This window comes from Mus musculus, chromosome 3 (genome assembly GCF_000001635.26).
Source record: "Mus musculus strain C57BL/6J chromosome 3, GRCm38.p6 C57BL/6J".
Lineage (NCBI taxonomy): Eukaryota > Metazoa > Chordata > Mammalia > Rodentia > Muridae > Mus > Mus musculus.
This window is the reverse complement of record NC_000069.6, coordinates 5,558,477-5,578,811: the sequence shown is the minus strand read 5'-3', so window position 1 is coordinate 5,578,811 and position 20,335 is coordinate 5,558,477. Positions and strand designations below refer to the sequence as shown.

General features: G+C 38.8%; 1 protein-coding gene across 18 annotated transcripts; it reads left to right on the top strand.

The window, feature by feature from the left end:
• Window positions 1–215: 215 nt before the first annotated feature.
• On the top strand, window positions 216–18,624 carry Pex2 (peroxisomal biogenesis factor 2). 18 transcript variants are annotated; one of them, XM_030252469.1, is made up of 7 exons: window positions 216–2,774; window positions 8,183–8,325; window positions 13,614–13,679; window positions 15,083–15,192; window positions 15,540–15,647; window positions 16,080–16,143; window positions 17,048–18,313. In XM_030252469.1, exon 7 carries the CDS (start codon window positions 17,065–17,067, stop codon window positions 17,980–17,982), a length of 918 nt encoding a protein of 305 aa, XP_030108329.1. In that variant the 5' UTR covers window positions 216–2,774; window positions 8,183–8,325; window positions 13,614–13,679; window positions 15,083–15,192; window positions 15,540–15,647; window positions 16,080–16,143; window positions 17,048–17,064; the 3' UTR covers window positions 17,983–18,313. The 18 variants fall into 18 exon arrangements, with proteins under 18 accessions (XP_030108329.1, XP_030108331.1, XP_030108333.1 ...); XM_030252471.1 differs by lacking the exon at window positions 8,183–8,325; XM_030252473.1 differs by lacking the exon at window positions 13,614–13,679 and having other exon boundaries at window positions 17,052–18,313.
• Window positions 18,625–20,335: the final 1,711 nt, after the last annotated feature.

Here is a 20,335-nt window from a genome sequence, read left to right as displayed (position 1 = left end):
GCCCATCTTAAGATATAAAAATAAGTGTTGGTTTGAGGTGTTAACTTCACAGAAATTCTTTACAGCAGCAACACTAACATTAAAAGATTGTACAATCAACTTTTTCTTAAAAGACCCAATTATATTGATTTAAGAATAATGTAATATGCTAATATAAATTTACCTTCTTAAAGTCAGCAATTTAAAAATATGTTAGAGGCATAAATCAATGTGTTCTTAACATTTTTATTGGTAAATTCTTTAGAGCCTAAAAACCACTAAAAGGCAAAAGGAGGATATAGGATGCCATTATTTTCTTTGTACTTTAAAGGTAAAAGATTAATCAATTTTTTCTTCTTTAAATTCTCATAGTAAATGAAATATATTAATTTTTTCAGTACTTCTTAAAAGACCACAGTCAAGTCTTCATAAGATCCTTTGTACATCTGTAAGAATAATTCTTGGTTAAAATATTAATGTGTTGAATTTACAAATGCAAAATATGATATGCCTTGCTTATTATCTTCATAGTGACCAAACAGGTCCTTATTAGCTCCTAGAAATAGGCCATCTCTGTCTTCTCTTTGGCTTTTTTTCTCATTAACACTGTCTAGCAATATTCCTGGCCCAGGAATAAAGCCCAGCTCAGGTTTTTGTTCAATAAATGAGTGGATATGTTTTTAAGGCAAGTTTTAAAATAATAAAAACAAGTTTTCTGAAACTACTAGCTCACTACAAAGATTAATGAAGTACACTATATAAATATATCCTGATTTTAAATATTTTCAGCAGTAATTTTAAATGCTATGCTTCCTGGCATTCTTAAGAATCATCTAATATAATTCAAATTTCTCGTGCAGCTGGGATCTTTGTTATGGAGATACTGTGATGTGTGTTCATGAGACCTACTAAAACTCTTTGAACTAGAGATGCTTTCTGAAAATGTCTTCTCTAGCCATTATTGTGTGTGCACATGTGTGTGATGTGTTTGTTTATATGTAATTGCTATTGTGTGTGTGCATGTGCTTATATGGGGGAGACATAGTGAAGGATTCAAGAGCAGGTGATCTTTCCATTTGAGTATCTAGGATGAAATTTGTCCCTTCTGCTTGGCAGAAAGTACCTTCATTCCTGAGCCTTCTCCCTGGTCCCATTTTTATTTTATTTTTTTTTAATTTCACCTTTGTCCTCATAAAAATCAAGTGAACTAGGCAAGAAAATATGCAGTTGTCTTCCCAGCACATAGCAGCTGAGACAGAAGTGCTTTGAGGCCAACCATAGAGCTACATTGCAAAAGCCCGTATCAAAAGCAAAAAACACCAAAACCTAAACAGTCTATCACAGCCTACCTTGGGCTACCTTCCTACACAACTAAGTCAAAGCCTTGCTCTTCAAAGAGAATTCACTATTTTGAACAACAGCTCCCTACATAATAATAGGAACCCCATTACTTTAAATTTTTTGGAACACTTTCAATATAATGGCCAATGCATCAAATTGATGAGTATTTTGTATCCCTTTAAGCTGTCTTAGAATCGTGTCCATACCTTACAGTTAGAGTAGGCTGTATTTCAAACCAATCACAAGAAGATAGTGGTCACCATGGGGTGGGTATACTGGTGCATCTCTAGACACATCCCTGCAGTCCCTATCTGTATTCCATACCTACTGTAGCAAACTGGAGCTCCTCCTACAGTGTTTTCTACACTGTCAGGTTACTTGTTAAAAAGGGATTTGTTTGCTTTCTTTGTCTTCCACCCAATTTTGCTCCCAAGTTCTCCTTTAATATACTCCAGATACTAAGGTTTTTTTGTTTGTTTTGTTTTTTTAAAAACACACATTATTTAAAAAACAAAAAACAAAGAATCAGAATTGTACTGAGTGCATGATTCTGAGGTTCTTATTACCGCCTCCTTTATGCTGTCCATGTGTCATGCACAGAACTCTGATGCTCTGGGTAATTTCTGAAACAAAATACAATGAAAAGTTTTGGGGCATTGGAGACAATTGTATTTTTGTATCACTACCTCCACGAGCCTGGGGATGCAGGCGGGGTTGGTAGCATTAAAAAGACTTTACAACTTCGGTAGGCTCTACCTGATTTCCTAAGTACCTCCCGACCAACCCACCCAGCCAAGGCCATTCTAGCTCCTTGTCACTGGCCTGCCTCCCATCGGGTGGCCTGCAGCCTCTGCCCCAGTGGCTGCCCGATGGGGACCTAGTGTGCTGCCACACATCTGGGGACAAGGTCAGACCGACAACCGGGAGGACCCAAGGTCAGTCCCCGGCCCTCAGGTGCGCAGGCGCCGGGTCGCCAGCCGGCGGCACTTGTCCAGCGGCCGTCAGCGGCGTCCTTGGGCCCAGAGCCTGCCCGCAGAGCCCAGACCTCCCTCTGGGCCGGGACAGCAAAGCCTCTTCACGCCCGGCCCTGACCCCGCGCTGACCGCTCGGTGACGCTTCTGCCAATCAGAGGCAGCTTTGCGGACCAATCCCAGTGCGTGGAGTGTCCTCTTGGGCGTCTCTTCCCTTCGTCCCTTCGTCCCTTCGTCTCTTCGTCCCTTCGGCTCCTCGGCATTTTCCGTGGCCAGGCCTTATCCGGCTTTCCTCAGACCCGGTGTTGCTTCTGGGTGTAATTCCCCGCTCTCTCTTCAGCCACTTCCGGGTCTTCCGTCGCTCCGGAAGCCCGCAGATTCCGGAAGTGAGGGCGACCCAGATGCGGCCACGGAATGCCCAGCTTTCCGGAGATTGTTTGAGAAACGGCCGTGCGGCGCCCGGGCGTCCCGCAGACCCCGCAGGTCAGTGTCCGCTCGCAGCCGCCCCGCCGTAGGGCGCGCGGGCCGCACGCTCTGCGAGGACGGCGTCGCGAAGCTTGCCTTGGCTGCAGGCCGCGGTGGCTCAGTCTGTCTCGGTTCCGCAAAGGCGGTAAAGCAAGCCAGACGCCTAGTTTTCCTCTAGTTTAACGCTGTCACGCAGACAACGCTTCTGCCTCTGCACGCCCCGCGGCGACGCTGCAGACAGCCCGGAAAGCGCCTCCTCGCCTTTAGAACAGTACTAGATTGAGTGCTTTAACTCTTAAATAAGAATCTCTTGTAGTTTATGAGTTTTTCAGTGTTTTGGACTTTCAACGTTTCCAACAGCCCATTCTTGGTCTTCGTGGCAAGAGTTATGGAAGGTTTTCTTACAAGTTAGTTTCTGACTTACATTGCAATCCATTGGTTTGCTATAAGGAATGTTATAATCATTTCTCTTCTTTGTGGGGAGTCCTTAAAAGTCTTTGTTGGTTCAGTAGTTTATTCACGTGCCATTTTTCACACAGCAACACTTAGCAAAAGAACTTTTCACGGATTGAAACTTTCCCAGACTATCGGTTTCAAATATTCTGTGGGACCCTTTGCCACATTTTTCATCTTGATTATTTTAGATAATTGGTGTATGACTAAGGACCCCCATCCCGACCCTTACCAGTTTGTAGTCAAAACACCCTCCAGGAATGTGTGGCCTTTAGTTAAACCTGAACAGAATGGATTTGGAGTAGCTTCTTTCTGTTACTGTCTTGATCCTTTTTGTACTATCAATTACTTGTATCCAGAATGAGGAGAATTGAAAAATGAGTCAGAATTAGTAGGAAAAAAGACCCTCCCCCTTTTTTTTCTTTAAAAAGTAAAGAAACTGAGCATACTAGGCCACTAACATGAAAAGAATTAAGTTCTAGTCTTGATTATAGTTTGCTTCTGCCCAGCTCTACCTTTTGGACTAATTCTCTTCTTTAGTAATTAGAGGTAGCACTCAATCTGTGGCTTTAAAATTGTTCCATAAAAGAACTTTTGTAGAAATTTCCTGAAGCCATGCAGAGGAGAGACAAAGCAAGCCGGCTGTCAACTGTCGTTTAACAAGCACAGCTATTTATATGTTCTTTTACAACAGTGTTCCTGTAAGGATCTAGTTCACATCTTGGACCCGATGATCTGACTTGCTCCTCAGCATGAAAATTCTTCTTAGCACAATTGTTCATTGTTTTCAGTATGCATTCATCCGGTTATTCTGGCATCCTAAAGTTATGTATTCCTTATTTTTAAAAGGGACAAACATGGCAATGCTATCTTATTTTTTAAAAATAAGAAAAGTTTAATTCTGTCTTTTTGATCACTCATAATTCCCATTTCCCTTCCTACTGAATATCCTTGTTTTGTTTAAATTGAAGGTCTTCAAAGCCTTTGCATTAATTTTCTGTTTGATCCATTCAATATCTGAGCCTTGAAGGTATGTGAAGACTTGCTGGTCATGCCTTGTCTAGGAAAATTAGGGATCTAGCACTATATGATCTGCAGGGCATTAAGTAATTTTCAGGTTCCTATAGTACAAAGAAAGTCTGAGCTGTATCAGTTTTTATGTCAGAACCAACGTTCATTTGAGATTGCTTGCACCTTTCCCCCATTCTTGGTGAACCTGGTTGGACAACAGGAATGTAGGCTACGTAGTCCCTGTCTTCTTCCTGTGAAGTAAAGGTAACTTCTAAGTATTCTGTGGCCCTCCTGCGTGCCGTGAGAATGTGAGAGAAGCCTTGGGGAAAGCCTCAGCTGCTCCATCTCTCCTTGACTGTGAGCCTGGCAGCGATTTCAACTGAGTTTTATACATGGTAGTGGAGAAGGGGAGAGGAGTAGTCATCTCCTGGCCTTCCCATTGTGGACTGTGTGCCTTTCCAGCCCATTTCCTTCAAGACAGTCAAAAGTCCCTTTCTATAATGGGTTTTTTGTTTCTTGGTGGTTTTTTTTTTTTTTTTGTAGCTTTTTTTTTTCCTGTATTTATTATGTATTTTTATCAGAGCTCAGATTTCTTTCCTGAGTGAGTAAAGATAAAATACCACCCAATTGTCTTTCCGTCCTTATTAAAATGTATCAACCAGGAACTCCAAAGTAATTCTGTCTCTATCTTGTCTAACCCTTGTGTTTGGAGATGTGTTGGCATAATATCTACCTTACATACAATTCTGTATTCATAATAAATGATCAAACCACATTTTTTACCCAGAGAAGACTCTTTTTAGATTTGACATTCAGGCCCTTTGATTGAGTCCCTGACGGAATGTATAGGGGAGGGAATGTGGATGGGAGCTTGGGTGATTTACCACATTCCTTTAATTACTTTCTTCATCTGTAGTTTGGAGAGCTTAGTTATGAAATCTGTCTTTTGAATGATCCTGAGGAACAACAACAACAACAGCAAAAAAGCTAAGTTTATTGTCTACAAATTTTGGATTGATTACCAGCAATTTATTAATTGTTACTTGACCTTAAATTATATTTGTTTTAAAAGTAACATAATAACAGCTACTGTTTTAGACAGATTCCAGGACACAAAATAAAGGAAATATGTAGTGTCTGGTACAATTAGGTTTTACTTGGTAATTTCTTGTCCATACTTGATACCTTTTTGTTCATTTGGGGATATTTTCCCATTCTCTTTTACCATAAAAATTGCAGTTAAATCTATGTTCTAATAATTTTGAAGTCATTTGAAATTCTTCTCTTAAGCAAGTTGATCCAAAAACTCCCAGAATTTCTAGAATACTTTGAAGATGTGCTTTCTTCAGGTATTTCACCTGTCTGTGCGAATGCTTAGAATCGACGTTTGCTGTAGTTGGTGTCTCTGCACTTTAGGCGTACATAGCCTTTGAAAATAATTCCTGCAGTGTGTGCTCTAGTGCCACTTTCAAGTAGTTATACTGCTGGGCCATCATCATCTTGTTGGTATAGGGCACAGGACAGAGCATACTCTGCCACTTCTAGCATGGTGACTTTATAGTAGTTATTAATCTTTTAAGTTCTAATTTTTGTTTTAATTTTCCTATAACTGTCCCCTTATCATATATCCTGCTATATTTTCTTTACAGCTTTTTAAAGTCAGTTTTATATAACCATGTCTCTGATTGGAAAGGGGTTCTTGTTTTCTATCTGCTCTTTTCAAACTTTGAGAAAACACTTCTTGTAAATTACAATTTTTTTTGTTTACATTTTTTTTCACCCCACCCCCCCCACCCCCACCCCCAGGTAATGAGGAATGTGTTGTAGTAAAATGACTTGTGCAGAGTCTCTTTGGCATGCCATTTCCTGTGTGCAGTCAAGCATGTCTTTAGTGTTGCAGTATGCCCCTAACCTAACCCTAACCCTCTGTATGATGTAAAAATAGCAACTTTCTGAAAGAAAAGAATATGTGAACAACCGCTGCTTTCTTAAAAAAAAAAAAAAAAAAAAAAAAAAAAAGGTGAGGTTAAGTAAAGGTGTTAGAAATTCTGTTTTAAGGTTTTAAGATAGTGTTTTAGTTAACCTTACTTACTGAAACAAGTGCACAGTAGCTAAAATAAGCAAGGACTTTGGTGGGACATGTTGTGTGTAATATGAATTTAGTCTTGAAAGTTATACCTTTTGGGTTTGGTTTGGTTTCTTTGGTCTTTTCAAAGAGGGGGAAATATATACATATGTGTGTTTGTGTATCCATATCCCTTCCAGTAAGGAGCTTATCGCTACTCTCTTTTGTGAGAACTCTATTTTTCATACATTTTAGAAAAGACCGAATTCAATTAAAAACAAATTTGAAGACCTAATGTCCACAGTTTGAAAGTTTTATGTGTCTTGTATGTATCCAAATGAGCATTATTGTGACTTATCAAACTGACTATCTATAAAGTATTGAAAGTAAATTTAATTGTAATAGAGGGAGGAACAACAGAGTAGTTACAATTAATTTAGCAAGTCTGGCAGAAGTAGAATTAGATGGAGTTTAGCACTGTTCAGAGAGCCAGAGGTCATGGTATCCTAATGGATCTTAGCCATGCTTTACTCTTACCTATGTTTGAAGTGTACTCTGGGAATCCAGTTAAGTCCCTTTCTGATGCATGTACCATTTGTTAGTATTGATTTCAGTACAATGGACAGTAAATCTATCTGACTACACTAAGAATATCTTTTTAGATTCAAACCTTAAGGTCTGCACTTAGAGATTAGTCACACAACCTCCAAATATGAAGTTTTAACCTAAAACCTATAAAAACCTAGAGAGAAATCAAATGAACTTCCATCCACTTTGATAAATGGAATTCCTAAGACAGTGTAGCTGTGATTTCGGTCCTACTAAGGATGAGTTCCCAGCAGCAGATGGCCTAGAGATTCATCACAATTTAGAGGTTTCTGCTGACAACATTTACAGGATTGTAAATTTAAATGTAGAATTTCTGTAGGCAGTATGCATTGACAAATATGTTTAATGGCAATACATCTAGTTCTGAGGATCCCAGAACCGGTCAATAATAATGTGTATATTGATAGCAGCAATGTAGGAGATGTTACTTGGTATTATAGCTAAAATCCATTTTATCCTCTTAATCATAATTACATTAATATTGACAGGCCCTTGACAATACCCACATTATTATTGATAGATTTCTGTCAATAATGTCTTTTTAAATAAAATATATTCATTCATAATTTGTGCCACACAATAAAAGCTTTAAAGTACAAACTGAAAATTTCCTTCTTCCTCAATGAGGTGAAATCATTTGCTATGGTTTTTCAATGTATGTAGAAAATAAAGGTTTTATTTTTGGAAATGAAGATCAAAAAGAAAACAGGGGCTATTTAAGGCATGTGGTTATATGTTGCTGCTCTTGAAATATCTGTTTTCAAGATTTTTTTTTCTTTTAATCTGAAAGGAAAGCAGTGTGACATGTACCCTGATAAAATGTCAGCAGGGGACCTTTTTAACAGTTTTTAGTGCTGGGTCATTTGGTCTTAAACATCTTTATGTGACAACTTAGTTTAATTACCTTAAAACCCTGGGAGGTATTATACTTTTTATCTGTTCTTAACTTTGCCTTCAGCATCTTTCCCCTATATTCTTAAAGAATAAAATCTGTCTCTAACTTGTATATCACAATTATAATTTTAATCAGTTTTATATGCCTCTTTGCCTGAATAATAAATATTTCTTAAGATTAACATGGTTTACAAAATGAGGCAAAATATATTCGAATGGGGTGTTAAAGGTGGAATAGGATGAAACTTCTGGGCATTTTGAAAAACATTATCAATCTTTTACTGATTTAACTCAGAATAATTTCAGTTTACAAAAGCAAAATGATTGAGGTTGACTTTTTTTAGAACTCTTCAACTTTGAGTCAACATGTTTGAAACTAACTTACCTCTGCCAGGAGACATATGAAAACCCACTGATGAGCTAACCAAGGATACATTCCAGCAACTCCTGCTGAAATCGTTCTCCAAGACTCTCAGCAAGACCATAGCCAGGAGTTCACATCTCGGGTCTTTTGCACAGCCTGTTCCTTTTTCCTAAGTAAGAAAGTTTCTTATCTTTTTTTCTTGGGAGTTTTGTGGCCCTCTTCACTATTTTCACATTTTGAGACTGATTCTTTGATTTAAAGATCCATGGGAAGTTCTGATTTTACTAAAGCTCAATTGTGTTCAAGTATGTGAAAAAAGGGAAGTTCACTGATAATAAATACTTAGATCAAAAATACCACCTAGGAGATTGGCTGGTGTTTTTATGCCCAATGAATATTAAGTTGAATAAGTATTTGTCAGAGAATTAGAAGTTACTAAAACACGGACTACTTGCATTATGTTGAAATGATTTTATGTGATTTAAAGGCATTTATGGCTTGCTTTTTTTTTTTTAACTTCACGCCTATTATGGGACAAATCTTATTATACTGCAGTGAAAGGAAGAGGATTCTGTAATCAGATTAATTGAACTTCCAATTAGATTTATTTCATCGTTTCCTCTCCTGGGCACTGCCCATCTCAAAAAGCTAAGCAAGTATTCTAAAAGATCTGTGCCTGCCAGAAAAGGGTGGTGGAGTGGAGTTGGGGGAGAAGATGAACTATATGTAGTATTTTGTTGATAAACCCAGGGTTGAATACTTGGACTATGTGTGCCCTGCCCAATATCTGTGTGCCTTTGGAGTTTCTTTATATCCTAGTCACAGGCTTAACCATGTTGATTGGTTAAATTGCCAAGTGCATTAGTAATGATGGAACCCAACTTTACTCTTTACCGATGCCATTTTATCTTTTTCAGGCAAGATAAAAACTATATGTGGTATAAGCCTAATGTCAGGTCTTCCTGCCTGGCTCACATAAGCACATCTAATAGTGATATCATGTTTACAATTTGTCTGCCACAATTACATTTTAATGATATGGTCAATATTTCTTGGAGACAAATTCTTTTGACACAGGATAAGGCTTATTGTATAATAATGAAGATTGAAGTGTTTACAAATGAAATTTGCCAAAATCAACTTGTAGGCTTTTCTTTTACACCCATCCTTAGCCAAGGTAATAACAATTTGGTAATAAGACTGTTTTATAGTTTCCAAGCCACTTTTGCAATATTACCTCATTTAATCTCAACAACCCACTGAAGTAGCTGTTATTTCCAGCTTTTAGAAGAAGAATCTGAGGCTAATGAATTATTATTATTATTATTATTATTATTATTATTATTATTATTTGATCACATAGCAAGTAGGATACAGAGCTAGACCTTGAGCCAAGGAAAGTTTGATTTTAACTTTGCTTCTCTCAGTCTGTCACATTTGTGTGAAGATGGATGAAGAATATAATCTAGGTGAAGTTCTCTGTTGGACAAACTGTGGTGTGCAATGGACAGTGTTCTAGGTTTATAACTAAAACAAGTCACCCAAACTATTGAAATCTTGGAAAGAAACCCTTAAACAAACCCCAAAGAAACAAATTATCCATCTGGGGAGCAAAGTCTGAAGAGCAGTGTAATCGTAAGTCTCTTGGTCTACTAAAGAGCCTCACAGAAGGAGAGGAGTCAGGCCAGCTGCTCCTAATCTACACTGCATCCAGGCTTGGGGTTAAAGAGGGGAGCAAAGAAAAAAAATGCTAAACTATAACAGAAGGAATAAGACACAATTTTTTTTTAATAGTAGTATTAAATATTGGATCTGTTAGACTCTGTTAAGTCCTAAGTCTACTGTTCTGGTAGTTATTAAAAATTCTTCTTTACTACATGATCTCAAGTATAATTTCTCTAGAAAGAAGGGTTTTGAAAAAGGTTGTGTGTCTGAGAAACTCTTCACTGAACTCTTACTAAATATCAATTAAGAATTGAAGCAGAGGTATCTTTCTAATTATTGCTTTAGCTAGGGGTGTTGATATGGTGTTCACCTAGTACATTAACTAACTGGCTTCCAAACATTGCCCCCCATCTCATACAAGTTCACAATTGATCATTCATGAGCAACTCTTAGAAGCAGCCAGTCTCTGTTGAATTCTAGATCTGTAATATTAAGATAGTTATGTATTCTATTCTGGAACTTCCACAGTTCTAGTACTCAAGAAATATTTAAATTAGTACTGCTGGCCCTATAAAGTAAGCTGAATATCTCATCTGTTCTTGGCTAGGAAAGCCATCTATCAAACTCAGTACTAGGGACCAGCTATGCAGGGCTATCATTGATGATTTGAATTGGGAGAGAAATCATGTAGGCTTCTGTTAGCTAATAGAATAGTGCTTTTTGTTTTTGTTGGTGTTGTTGTTTTTCTGTCAGAGAGAAAAAGAGAGAGAGAGAATATACAATCTTAGTTCTCTTTACTTGTTTGCTTGCTTCTCATTTTAGGCCTGGGTGATAGCCTTGGGAGCCAAGGCATGTTGTTTTCTCTGTATTCCAAGATTATTTATAGTCAGGACTTTTGTGAAATCAACAATGCCCTTGAATTTCCTAAAGACTTAATAGAAAAAGATGCATTCTGAGTCACTGAAAGGTTTATACCAGCTTTTGTAGACAAAGTGATGAAAACCAGCTAGAAACGAGTAACCGGACAACCATGCACAGGTGATAGGAAGAGGAAAAAAAGGATGAATTTTGTTTTGTAACTGACTAACCCAGAGGTTTTCTAAATCACTTGAGCATGAAATCTTGTAGACCCATGACATATCTAATAAGTCAAAGTCTTTGGAGCCCAGCCTGATAGCCAAAATGTATAAAGAACTCAAGAAATTAGACATGAACAAAACAAATAACCCAATTTTTAAAATGGGGTATGGATTTAACAGAGAATTCTTGACAGAAGAATCTCTAATGGCCAAGGTGAACCTAAAGAAATGTTCAACATTCTTGGTGAAGAAAATGCAAATCAAAATGACTGTGAGATCTCATCTTACACCTATCAGAATGACCAAGATCAAAAACTCAAGGCATAGCAGCTTGTGCTGGCCCAATTGTGGAGTAGGGGGATACTCCTCCAGTGCTGGTAGGGGTACAAACTTTGGAAATCGATTTGGTGTTTTTTCAGATATTTGAGAGTAGATCAAGTCCCAGATATATCACTTTTGGGCATATCCCCAAAAGATGCTCTACCATACCACAAGGACATTGGCTCAACTATGTTCATATCAGTTTTATTAGTAATAGCCAGAATCTGGAAACAGTCTACATGGCCCTCAAAAGAAAAGAATGAATATAGGAAATGTGGTGCATCTACCCAATGGAGTATTACTTAGCTATTAAAAACAATGACATCATGAAATTTTTAGGCAAATGGATAGAACTAAAAAAGATCATCCTGAGTAAGATAACCCAGTCCCAGAAAGGCAAACATGGTGTGTACTCATTTATAAGTGTATATTAGCCAAAAAGTACATAGTCCACAGACTCAGAGAAGCTAAGTAACAAGGAGGGCCCAAGGGAGAACTCTTGAGTCTCATTAAGAAGGGGAAATAGAATAGACATTGGAGGTTGATGGAGGGAGGGGACTGGGTAGGAGAGGACTTGGCAATTAGAACAGGCTCAATCTGGTTGGGGTAGGACTGATGGAGACAGTACTGGGAAAAACAACTGTAATTGGGATCAGGGATCATCTCTAGGATGAGCTAGAAACCTAGGACAATGGAAATTCCCAGGAATCTATGAGGGTGACCATAATGAAGGTGCCTATCAATGGTGGTTATAGAACTTGAAATGGTCATCTTCTGTAACCAGGCAATACTTCCAATTCAGGGGTTGGGATACCAACCCAGCTACAAAACCCTAGACCCATAAAATTTCTTTCTTACAATTTATTCTGGGATAAGGATGGTGCAGAAGGGAGGGAATAGCCAATCAGTGACTGGGCCAACTTGAGACCTAATCCATGAGAGGGATCCCATTTCTCACACAATGATACTCTGAAATACTTGCAGACAGGAGCCTAGCATAAATGCCATCAGAGAGGCTTAACCCACCAACTGATGGAAACATGCAGAGAGCCACAACCAAACAGTAGGTGGAGCTTGGGGAATCCTTTGGAAGAGGAAGGATTAAAGGAGCCAAAGAAGTCAAGGACACCACAAGAAAATCAACTAACTTGAGCTCACAAAGACTAAGCCACCAACCAGCCAGCATGCATAGTATGGACCTAGGCCCCTTACATATATGTAACACACATGGTCTTCATGTAAGATCCCTAACAGCAGGAGCAGGGGCTGTCTTTGATTCTGCTGCCTGCCTTTGGATCTTTTCCCCCTAACTAGGCTGCCTTGTCTAGGCTCAATAGGAGAAGATACACTTAGTCCTACTGCAACTTGATATGCCAAAGCTGCTTGATATCTATGAGAGGCCCCCTTTTTCTGAGGAGAAAAGGAAAACAGTGAATGGCAGAGGAAGGGACTGGGAAGAGAGAAAGGAGGGGAAACTGGTATCAGAATGTAAAGTAAATAAGTTAAAGTAAATAAAAAGAAACAGGAAAAGGTAGAAGTCAGCCATCCTTTGCTGTGATCCTGGGAGTGATTCTGGGAAGATCTTCAGTTTGAGAAGGACTGCACTAGATGAGTGAATATATGGAATATGTGGAACATGCAAAAATACATGTGTCTTATATATATTTATATCTTTTTATCAAATGTAAGTAAGATTATTGTTTTAAAGAAAGCTGAATGCATTGTGAGAAGATTTGGGACACCAGAAGTTTATATCAGTAGCTTCTTCATTTAATATTTAACCAGATAAAGTAAATTATATGAGAAATGCCTGAACTTATAAAAATCTGCACCCAAACTCTCTACCCCATCTTATAGAAACCCCAGACTTCAAAATTGTATGTGTGGCCTTCCATTCATAAATTTCCCATAATAGAGCACTGGAATGCCAACTCTCCTTCCTCACTTTAGATTTGAACATTTTCTTCTTTGTCTCCACAGATAGGTTTATAATTTACAGACCATTAGCTTCTCACTGGATCAACCTCACAGCCTGTTAAATAGTCATTGGGCTGCCAGCCCTTCTCACAGCCAGCAGAAACCTGTTCTAATGAGTAGCCAGAACAAGCCTTTAGGATCTGTCTTTTTCTTTCCTTTTCAGCCTTCTGCTTGTTCTTGAGCTTCTGGCTCCTGTTATTACCTCTGCTCATAATGGGTTTAGTTGCTGTAACCATACTGACCCTATTGCTCCTTCCCAGAACCTGCTTAGATAGCTCCTCTCCAGGAACCTGTCTCCAGAAATGCAGTTGGAAATGTAGAGCCTTCAGTTTCCCCTTGAGAATCACATATTGCAGCTCACTGTACATTGCCTGCTTATTTTATATAGCTTACCCGTCCTGTCTCCCTCTTTTACCTAGGTAAATTGTAAGCTCCACAATACTCACAACTGCCATTCATTCTATTATATCACTGTCTCTAACAGAGTAAGTAAGTTCCAGTATTTTTTAATGGTAATTGGAAATAATTTTGGAGGTTACTTTTTTACCCTAAAGTTTCATTCTGTTCATTTTTCTATTTATCAAATAATTATAAAATGCCTCTGTATTCCAGGAATTATGATAGTTGCCCTGATTCAACTCTGATAATTTCCAAATAGTCATAGCATCGGTACTTATCATGTAGTAGAGGAAATTAACAATTAACAAGTACATTATATCCAATGTATAGAGATAAAGAGAAGAAGCTGGAATGTCAAGGGCACATGGCAGCCAATGCAGATTTTAGATCAGAGAAGGAAATGGTACTTGGTCCCTTACTTAGTCTCTCAGTTGAAGAAAGGGGACACATGTTCTAAACAAAAGAAGAAAAAAGATACACAGTATAAGGTGATAGTGGTTCTTTAAGAAGCATCTGGGGTATTGGTTTGTAGAGGACTGTGTTCCAGGGTAGGCAGTGTCTGATGGACCGGAAGGTAGATAAAGCAATAGAAGGGGGCCTAGTGGAGGGGAGAACATATTTAGAAAAAATGGTCTTTATCGGAAAGCGAGTGAAGAATGCATAAGGGAAAACGTTGTACACAGAGCTGACTGTCATTGGCAGTGGACTAGATTAGAAGAGTGGAGAAATGACACTTAGTTTCTCTTTTTTTAAATACATTTTTATTAGATAGTTTCTTCATTTACATTTCAAATGTTATCTCCAAAGTCCCCTATACCCTCCCCCTGCCCTGCTCCCCAACGCACCTACTCCCATTTTCTGGCCCTGGCATTCCCCTGTACTGGGGCATATGATCTTCACAAGACCAAGGGCCTCTCCTCCCATTGATGGCCGACTAGGCCATTCTCTGCTACATATGCAACTAGAGACACAGTTCTGTGGAGTAAAAGAACACACATAATATGCACTCACTGATAAGTGGATAGTAGCCCAGAAACTTAAACTACCCAAGATACAATTTACAAAGCACATGAAACTCAAGAAGAAGGAAGACCAAAGTGTGGATACTTAGTTCCTTCTTAGAATGGGGAACAAAATACCCATGGAAGGAGTTGCAAAGTTCAGAGCTGAGACTAAAGGAAGGACCATCCAGAGACTGTCCCACCTGGGGATCCATCCCATAAACAGTCACCAAACCCAGACACTATTGTATATGCCAGCAAGATTTTGCTGACAGGACCCTGATATAGCTGTCTCTGGTGAGGCTATGCCAGTGCCTGGCACATACAGAAGTGGATGCTCACAGTCATCTATAGGATGGAACGCAGGGCCCCCAATGAAGGATCTAGAGAAAGCACCCAAGGAGCTAAAGGGGTCGGCAACCCTATAGGAGGATCAACAATATGAACTAACCAGTTTCTCTCTATTTAATCCCAATTCTTTACTGTAGCTCTTGGCAAGTATGAGGTAAAGGCCTCCTGAAGCAGCTGTGCAGCAGAACTCTCTATCAACTTCTGGTAGGCCGCTGAGTGCTGCAGGGGCCACGGGAACGGAGCACAGGTTAGTGGTCCCTCAGAAGAGGATTGGCATTTGGATGGGGAAATCATCCTCCAGGTCTGCTTGAGTGGAAGAGGTGTCACCAGGCAGCTTGCCCTGTTCATGGGTCATTTTGTTTCCTGGGTTTGAACTCCCATTAATTCAATCTATGATACATGTGCATTATTAAAATTCACTTCTTGAAAATGTCCTGTGTTGTCAGATAGTCCTCATTTCAAAAAGTACTAATTCATTTTAGGAGGTTTTTGGTTCTTTTACTATCTAAAAATTAACATTTAACATATGCCTTTAACTAAATTTAATAAAATAATTAAATTTGACGGAATTTAATTTTTTTTTTTTGTCTCTAGCCTTTTGTTTTAGACTCAAGAAACCCAAGGATGGGGAGGATCAGGTGAAAACCCTGGTTTCAAATCACATTGGCAACAGTTGATGTCCACAGGATCCATGCCTCTAGTGTAAGTCTTGGTTTTGTGTGTTGCTGGCTTGGGCCTCTCAATGGCTGGACAATGTGTTTAAGCTTCATGTGCTAAAAAATCCTTACTGTGTTTTAGCCCAGTCTTAGTAGTATGTAGTTTACAAGGGCTATATATATAAAATAAATAACATGATGACCACATATATGCATACACTGTGAGATAAGTACTTCAATTAAACAAACGTATCCATCACAGCTCATCATTAGTGGAAGTACATGTGTGCACGTATACACATATGTGTTTGAAGATAGTCTTAGCCAGCTTCAAACAGGTATGGGGACAATAGTAGCCATGCTGTACAATAAGTCCCCAGAACGTACTCATCTTCTAACTTGGAATTGGCATTTTTGGGCAAAGCCTCACCAATTTTGCAATTTTCTTGCAATCACAATTTTATCTTCATCTTCCCAGAGTTCCACGTGTTTATATTCTACAGGAAAATAGATCAAGTGAAGGAACCACTTAGAAATTACAGGTAATTTGGGTCAAAGTTTGAGTTTTCTGATTCATCTATAGGATGTCAACTGATCTGCATATCAATTGTTGCAGTGACCAGATGTTTTTGCTGCTGTAGTTAGCAATAGTAAATGACTTCTGAGGCACTCATACCTAACTAACTTTAGTTAATGCTTTAGATTTTTCTTACTTTCTTCCTCCTTTAGCATCTATTTCTTTTCTTATATATTTATGAAATTATTATAGTATGTATCTTTAACCATGCCACTCTTTTGAGCACTTTAATAGTTGTGTGTCCAAAGTACACATTAGTTTTTCAGAAATGAAATATAAGGAAAGTATATTTAAGGAAGATTGGGGATGACTTTAAACACACCCTCAAATCCCATAGAAATGCTGAAACTCACAATGAGGCCTGGATTTAACCATCTGTAGCCATGTTCTGTGTAGTTCAGCTTTCTCCATTTGTTGTGCTATTTGGCTTCATTGTCAGTTTTAGGATTTTAATCTTCCAGGCAGAATATCTAAACAAGGAATATTATATAGAAGTATATTTTCAGAGCAAGTAAACAGCTATGTTCTCTCTCCCTTTTCCATCCCTCCCTTTCCTCCTCTTTATCCCTCACTTTACATCCATCCCGCATTCTTTACCCCCCCCCTCTCTTCCTTCATCTCTTCCTTCTCTTTATCCATTACTGTCTATATCACCCTCCCTCCCAACTCATAAGGGACATAGGATGGGGGTGGGATAGGGTCAAGATATAAAGGAGGGAAGAAGAGAAAGACACATTCCAATTAAGAAGAAATTGTTTACTGTTTTTTATCATATTAGTAATCTAGACCAATCTTCTGTGTTTACAAGCAGCTAAAGTGGTGATAGAAGAATTCCACTGCTTGATGTTTCCTAATTGTTTTTTTCCTAGACAGCATCTGAGGAGATATGACTGGCAAAGAAGAGAATATGCAGAGTGCAAACAGAGTGCTGAGGATAAGTCAGTTGGATGCACTTGAACTGAATAAGGCCCTGGAGCAGCTTGTGTGGTCCCAGTTTACTCAGTGCTTTCATGGATTTAAGCCAGGACTGTTAGCTCGCTTTGAGCCAGAAGTGAAAGCATTTCTGTGGCTTTTCCTATGGAGGTTCACCATCTACTCCAAAAATGCCACTGTGGGGCAGTCAGTTTTAAATATTCAGTACAAAAATGATTCTTCTCTCAACCTGATATACCAGCCACCGAGTAAAACTCAGAAACTGTGGTATGCTGTGTGCACCATTGGGGGAAAGTGGTTAGAAGAACGATGTTATGATTTGTTTCGAAACCGTCATTTAGCGTCTTTTGGGAAAGCCAAACAGTTCATGAATTTTCTGGTTGGACTTTTAAAATTAGGTGAGTTGATAAACTTCTTGATTTTCCTACAAAAGGGAAAGTTTGCAACTTTGACAGAACGCCTCCTTGGCATTCATTCCGTATTTTGCAAGCCCCAGAACATGCGCGAAGTTGGCTTTGAGTACATGAATAGGGAACTTCTCTGGCATGGCTTTGCTGAGTTTCTGATTTTTCTCTTACCACTTATCAATATCCAGAAGTTGAAAGCCAAATTGTCTTCCTGGTGTATCCCTCTTACTGGTGCTGCTGGTCATGACAGTACACTAGGCAGCAGTGGAAAAGAGTGTGCTCTGTGTGGAGAGTGGCCCACAATGCCTCACACTATTGGATGTGAACATGTATTTTGTTACTACTGTGTTAAGAGTAGCTTCCTATTTGACATATACTTTACGTGCCCGAAGTGTGGCACAGAAGTGCACAGTGTGCAGCCCTTGAAATCAGGAATTGAAATGTCAGAAGTAAATGCTCTTTAGAAACCAAGTTGTTTCCTCTGAGAAAAGTGTATTGTATCCAGTTCCTTGGAATTAGTCATCCTCAGTGTCATCTGTAGGTGGCTTTTAACAGGAGTGTGCTGTACAGCCACTCTCTTCCTTTACAAGCACAACTCAGTTCTAATCACTGGAAACCAAATGATACTAGAAAATCTTATAAATGTTCATGTAATTTTTTTAGATCATCTAATATAATTTTTAATGTCAAGAATACTGGAAATTTTTTGTCAGATGAATACTAAGAATGACTAAGAATTCTTCTTCATAGAAAAAGGTCAGACTCTAAAAATAAAAGATTTTTGAGGCTCTGGGATGATTGTGCATTTATTTTTGGAGATAAAGAAACATTATAAGCTCACATCATAAAACCCTTTTATGCTGAATTTCAAGTTCTAACGTCTCGCTGGTAACTAAGCTTTTCCCTGAAGCCAATTTTCAAGAGGTTCAGTCTATACCTGTCAGACCCCTTCAGAGTTGAAGTCTTACATTCAAAATGTAAAAGCTGCTTAAGGCAAGAGAGTTCTGGAGACTGTGGGACAGCTAGGATGAAGAACTCTATGTTATAAGCCTCTGTCTGAGATCAGTACTGATATTTGCAATAAACATATTAGTAGTCTTAGGAAGTAAGACTAGAGGTCTTTTGTACTAATAATATAGGAATTTATATCAAGTGCCCTTTCTCTCCAGTTTTCCCTTTGTTAAACAATAATATGAAAATATTGGGACTGTTTTTAATCCCTTCACCAAGATAATAACACTTTTAAATACTCTCAATTTTTATGCCTTAATAATATGCTAAAGTCCAATTGGCTCACATGTTAAATAATATCTATTTCTTAATATTCAGAGATGTAACAATTAACTTAGGTTGTCAAATCTCTACTCTTAATTAGACTCTATTGCAAAATGGTTTCTGAATAGCAAATGTAGATATGTGAGTACATGAGTAGTAGACTCTGGACTTCATATTTCACTCAACACTTAAGAGATTGTTGAGGCTGGAGGTACAGCAGTGAATAAGTAGAGTCCTCGCGTGTGTCCATTCACCTAATGTTCAGCCAGTGCAGCTTCAATTTAGTGTAGGATAGATAAGGTACTTCACAGCCTTAGAATATGTCTGATTTTTACCCCCTTTCTCCTATTATTTTAAAACTTATTGTGAAAAACTAAAGATTCAGGAAAATACACAGTTCCAAAATATAGATGAAAATATTCACATATATTTCCCTCATTGTATTACACGTGCATGTCTTCAGCATTCTTCAGCACTGTAATGCACTTCAATTCTCTTTCTCGTGTAAGAAAGTGACACAAATTGTCTGGAGTATATTTAAGACTTATGAGTTCCCACAAGATAAAGCCACAGAGCTAACCAACATGACTCAGTGAGTAAAGGCAATTTGGTCCCCAGAATCTAGATGGTGAAAAGAAAGAACCATGTTCTCTGACTACCCACCATATAAGCACTGTGGAGTGTGTGTGCATGCTCCAACTCAGATTGAATTTGATAAAAGGAAAATAATTTACTAATGTGTGAAAGTGAGTTTATGTCAACACTACTGATCTCATCTGGATATAGATGCTCAAATCTCCTGTAAAAGGCTGGAGAGATGACTCAGTGGGCTGAAGTTGCTTGTGGGTCCTGAAGAACCTGAATTCCATTTTTGAAACTCACATGATTACAAAATTGAAAGGGAAAACTCTCACTCCCACAGGTTGTCCTTTGACCTCCAAACACACCACAGTACATTCAAACACACATGGAAATACAAAGGAAAAAAAAGTTTATAACAGACTTATCCTGAGCCAGAGTGCTCCATACCCAAATACTGCCAGGAGAAAGTAGGTCTCAAAGGAGTGCTGACATGTCTATGAGCACAGGGAAGACCACCACTTCTGCTCCAACAGACCTGCCCAGAGACCTCAGGACACAAGAATCAAGGAGCAGCCTGGGACGGGATCTTTCCTGTTTCCATCTACACCCGGAGCTGATCCTGTGCCATAGCACTCAATACCCATATACCACCAGGAGAGAGCTGGTCTCCCAGGAGTGCCAACACAGCTGTGAGCACAGGTAAGACCACCACTTCTGCTCACATTCCTGACCCAAGAGGGATGAGCCAGATCCATCAGGACACAGGAACCAAGAAACAGCCAGGAACAGGATACTTCTGGTTTACCTCTGTACCCTGGGTGACAGCTCTCCATACCCAAATTCCTCCCAGAGAAAACTGGTCTCCTGGGAGTACTGACAGACAGGCTTGCAGGATGGAAAAGCTACAATCAGAGACAGCAAGACCAGCAAACACTAGGGATAACCATATGGCAAAAGGCA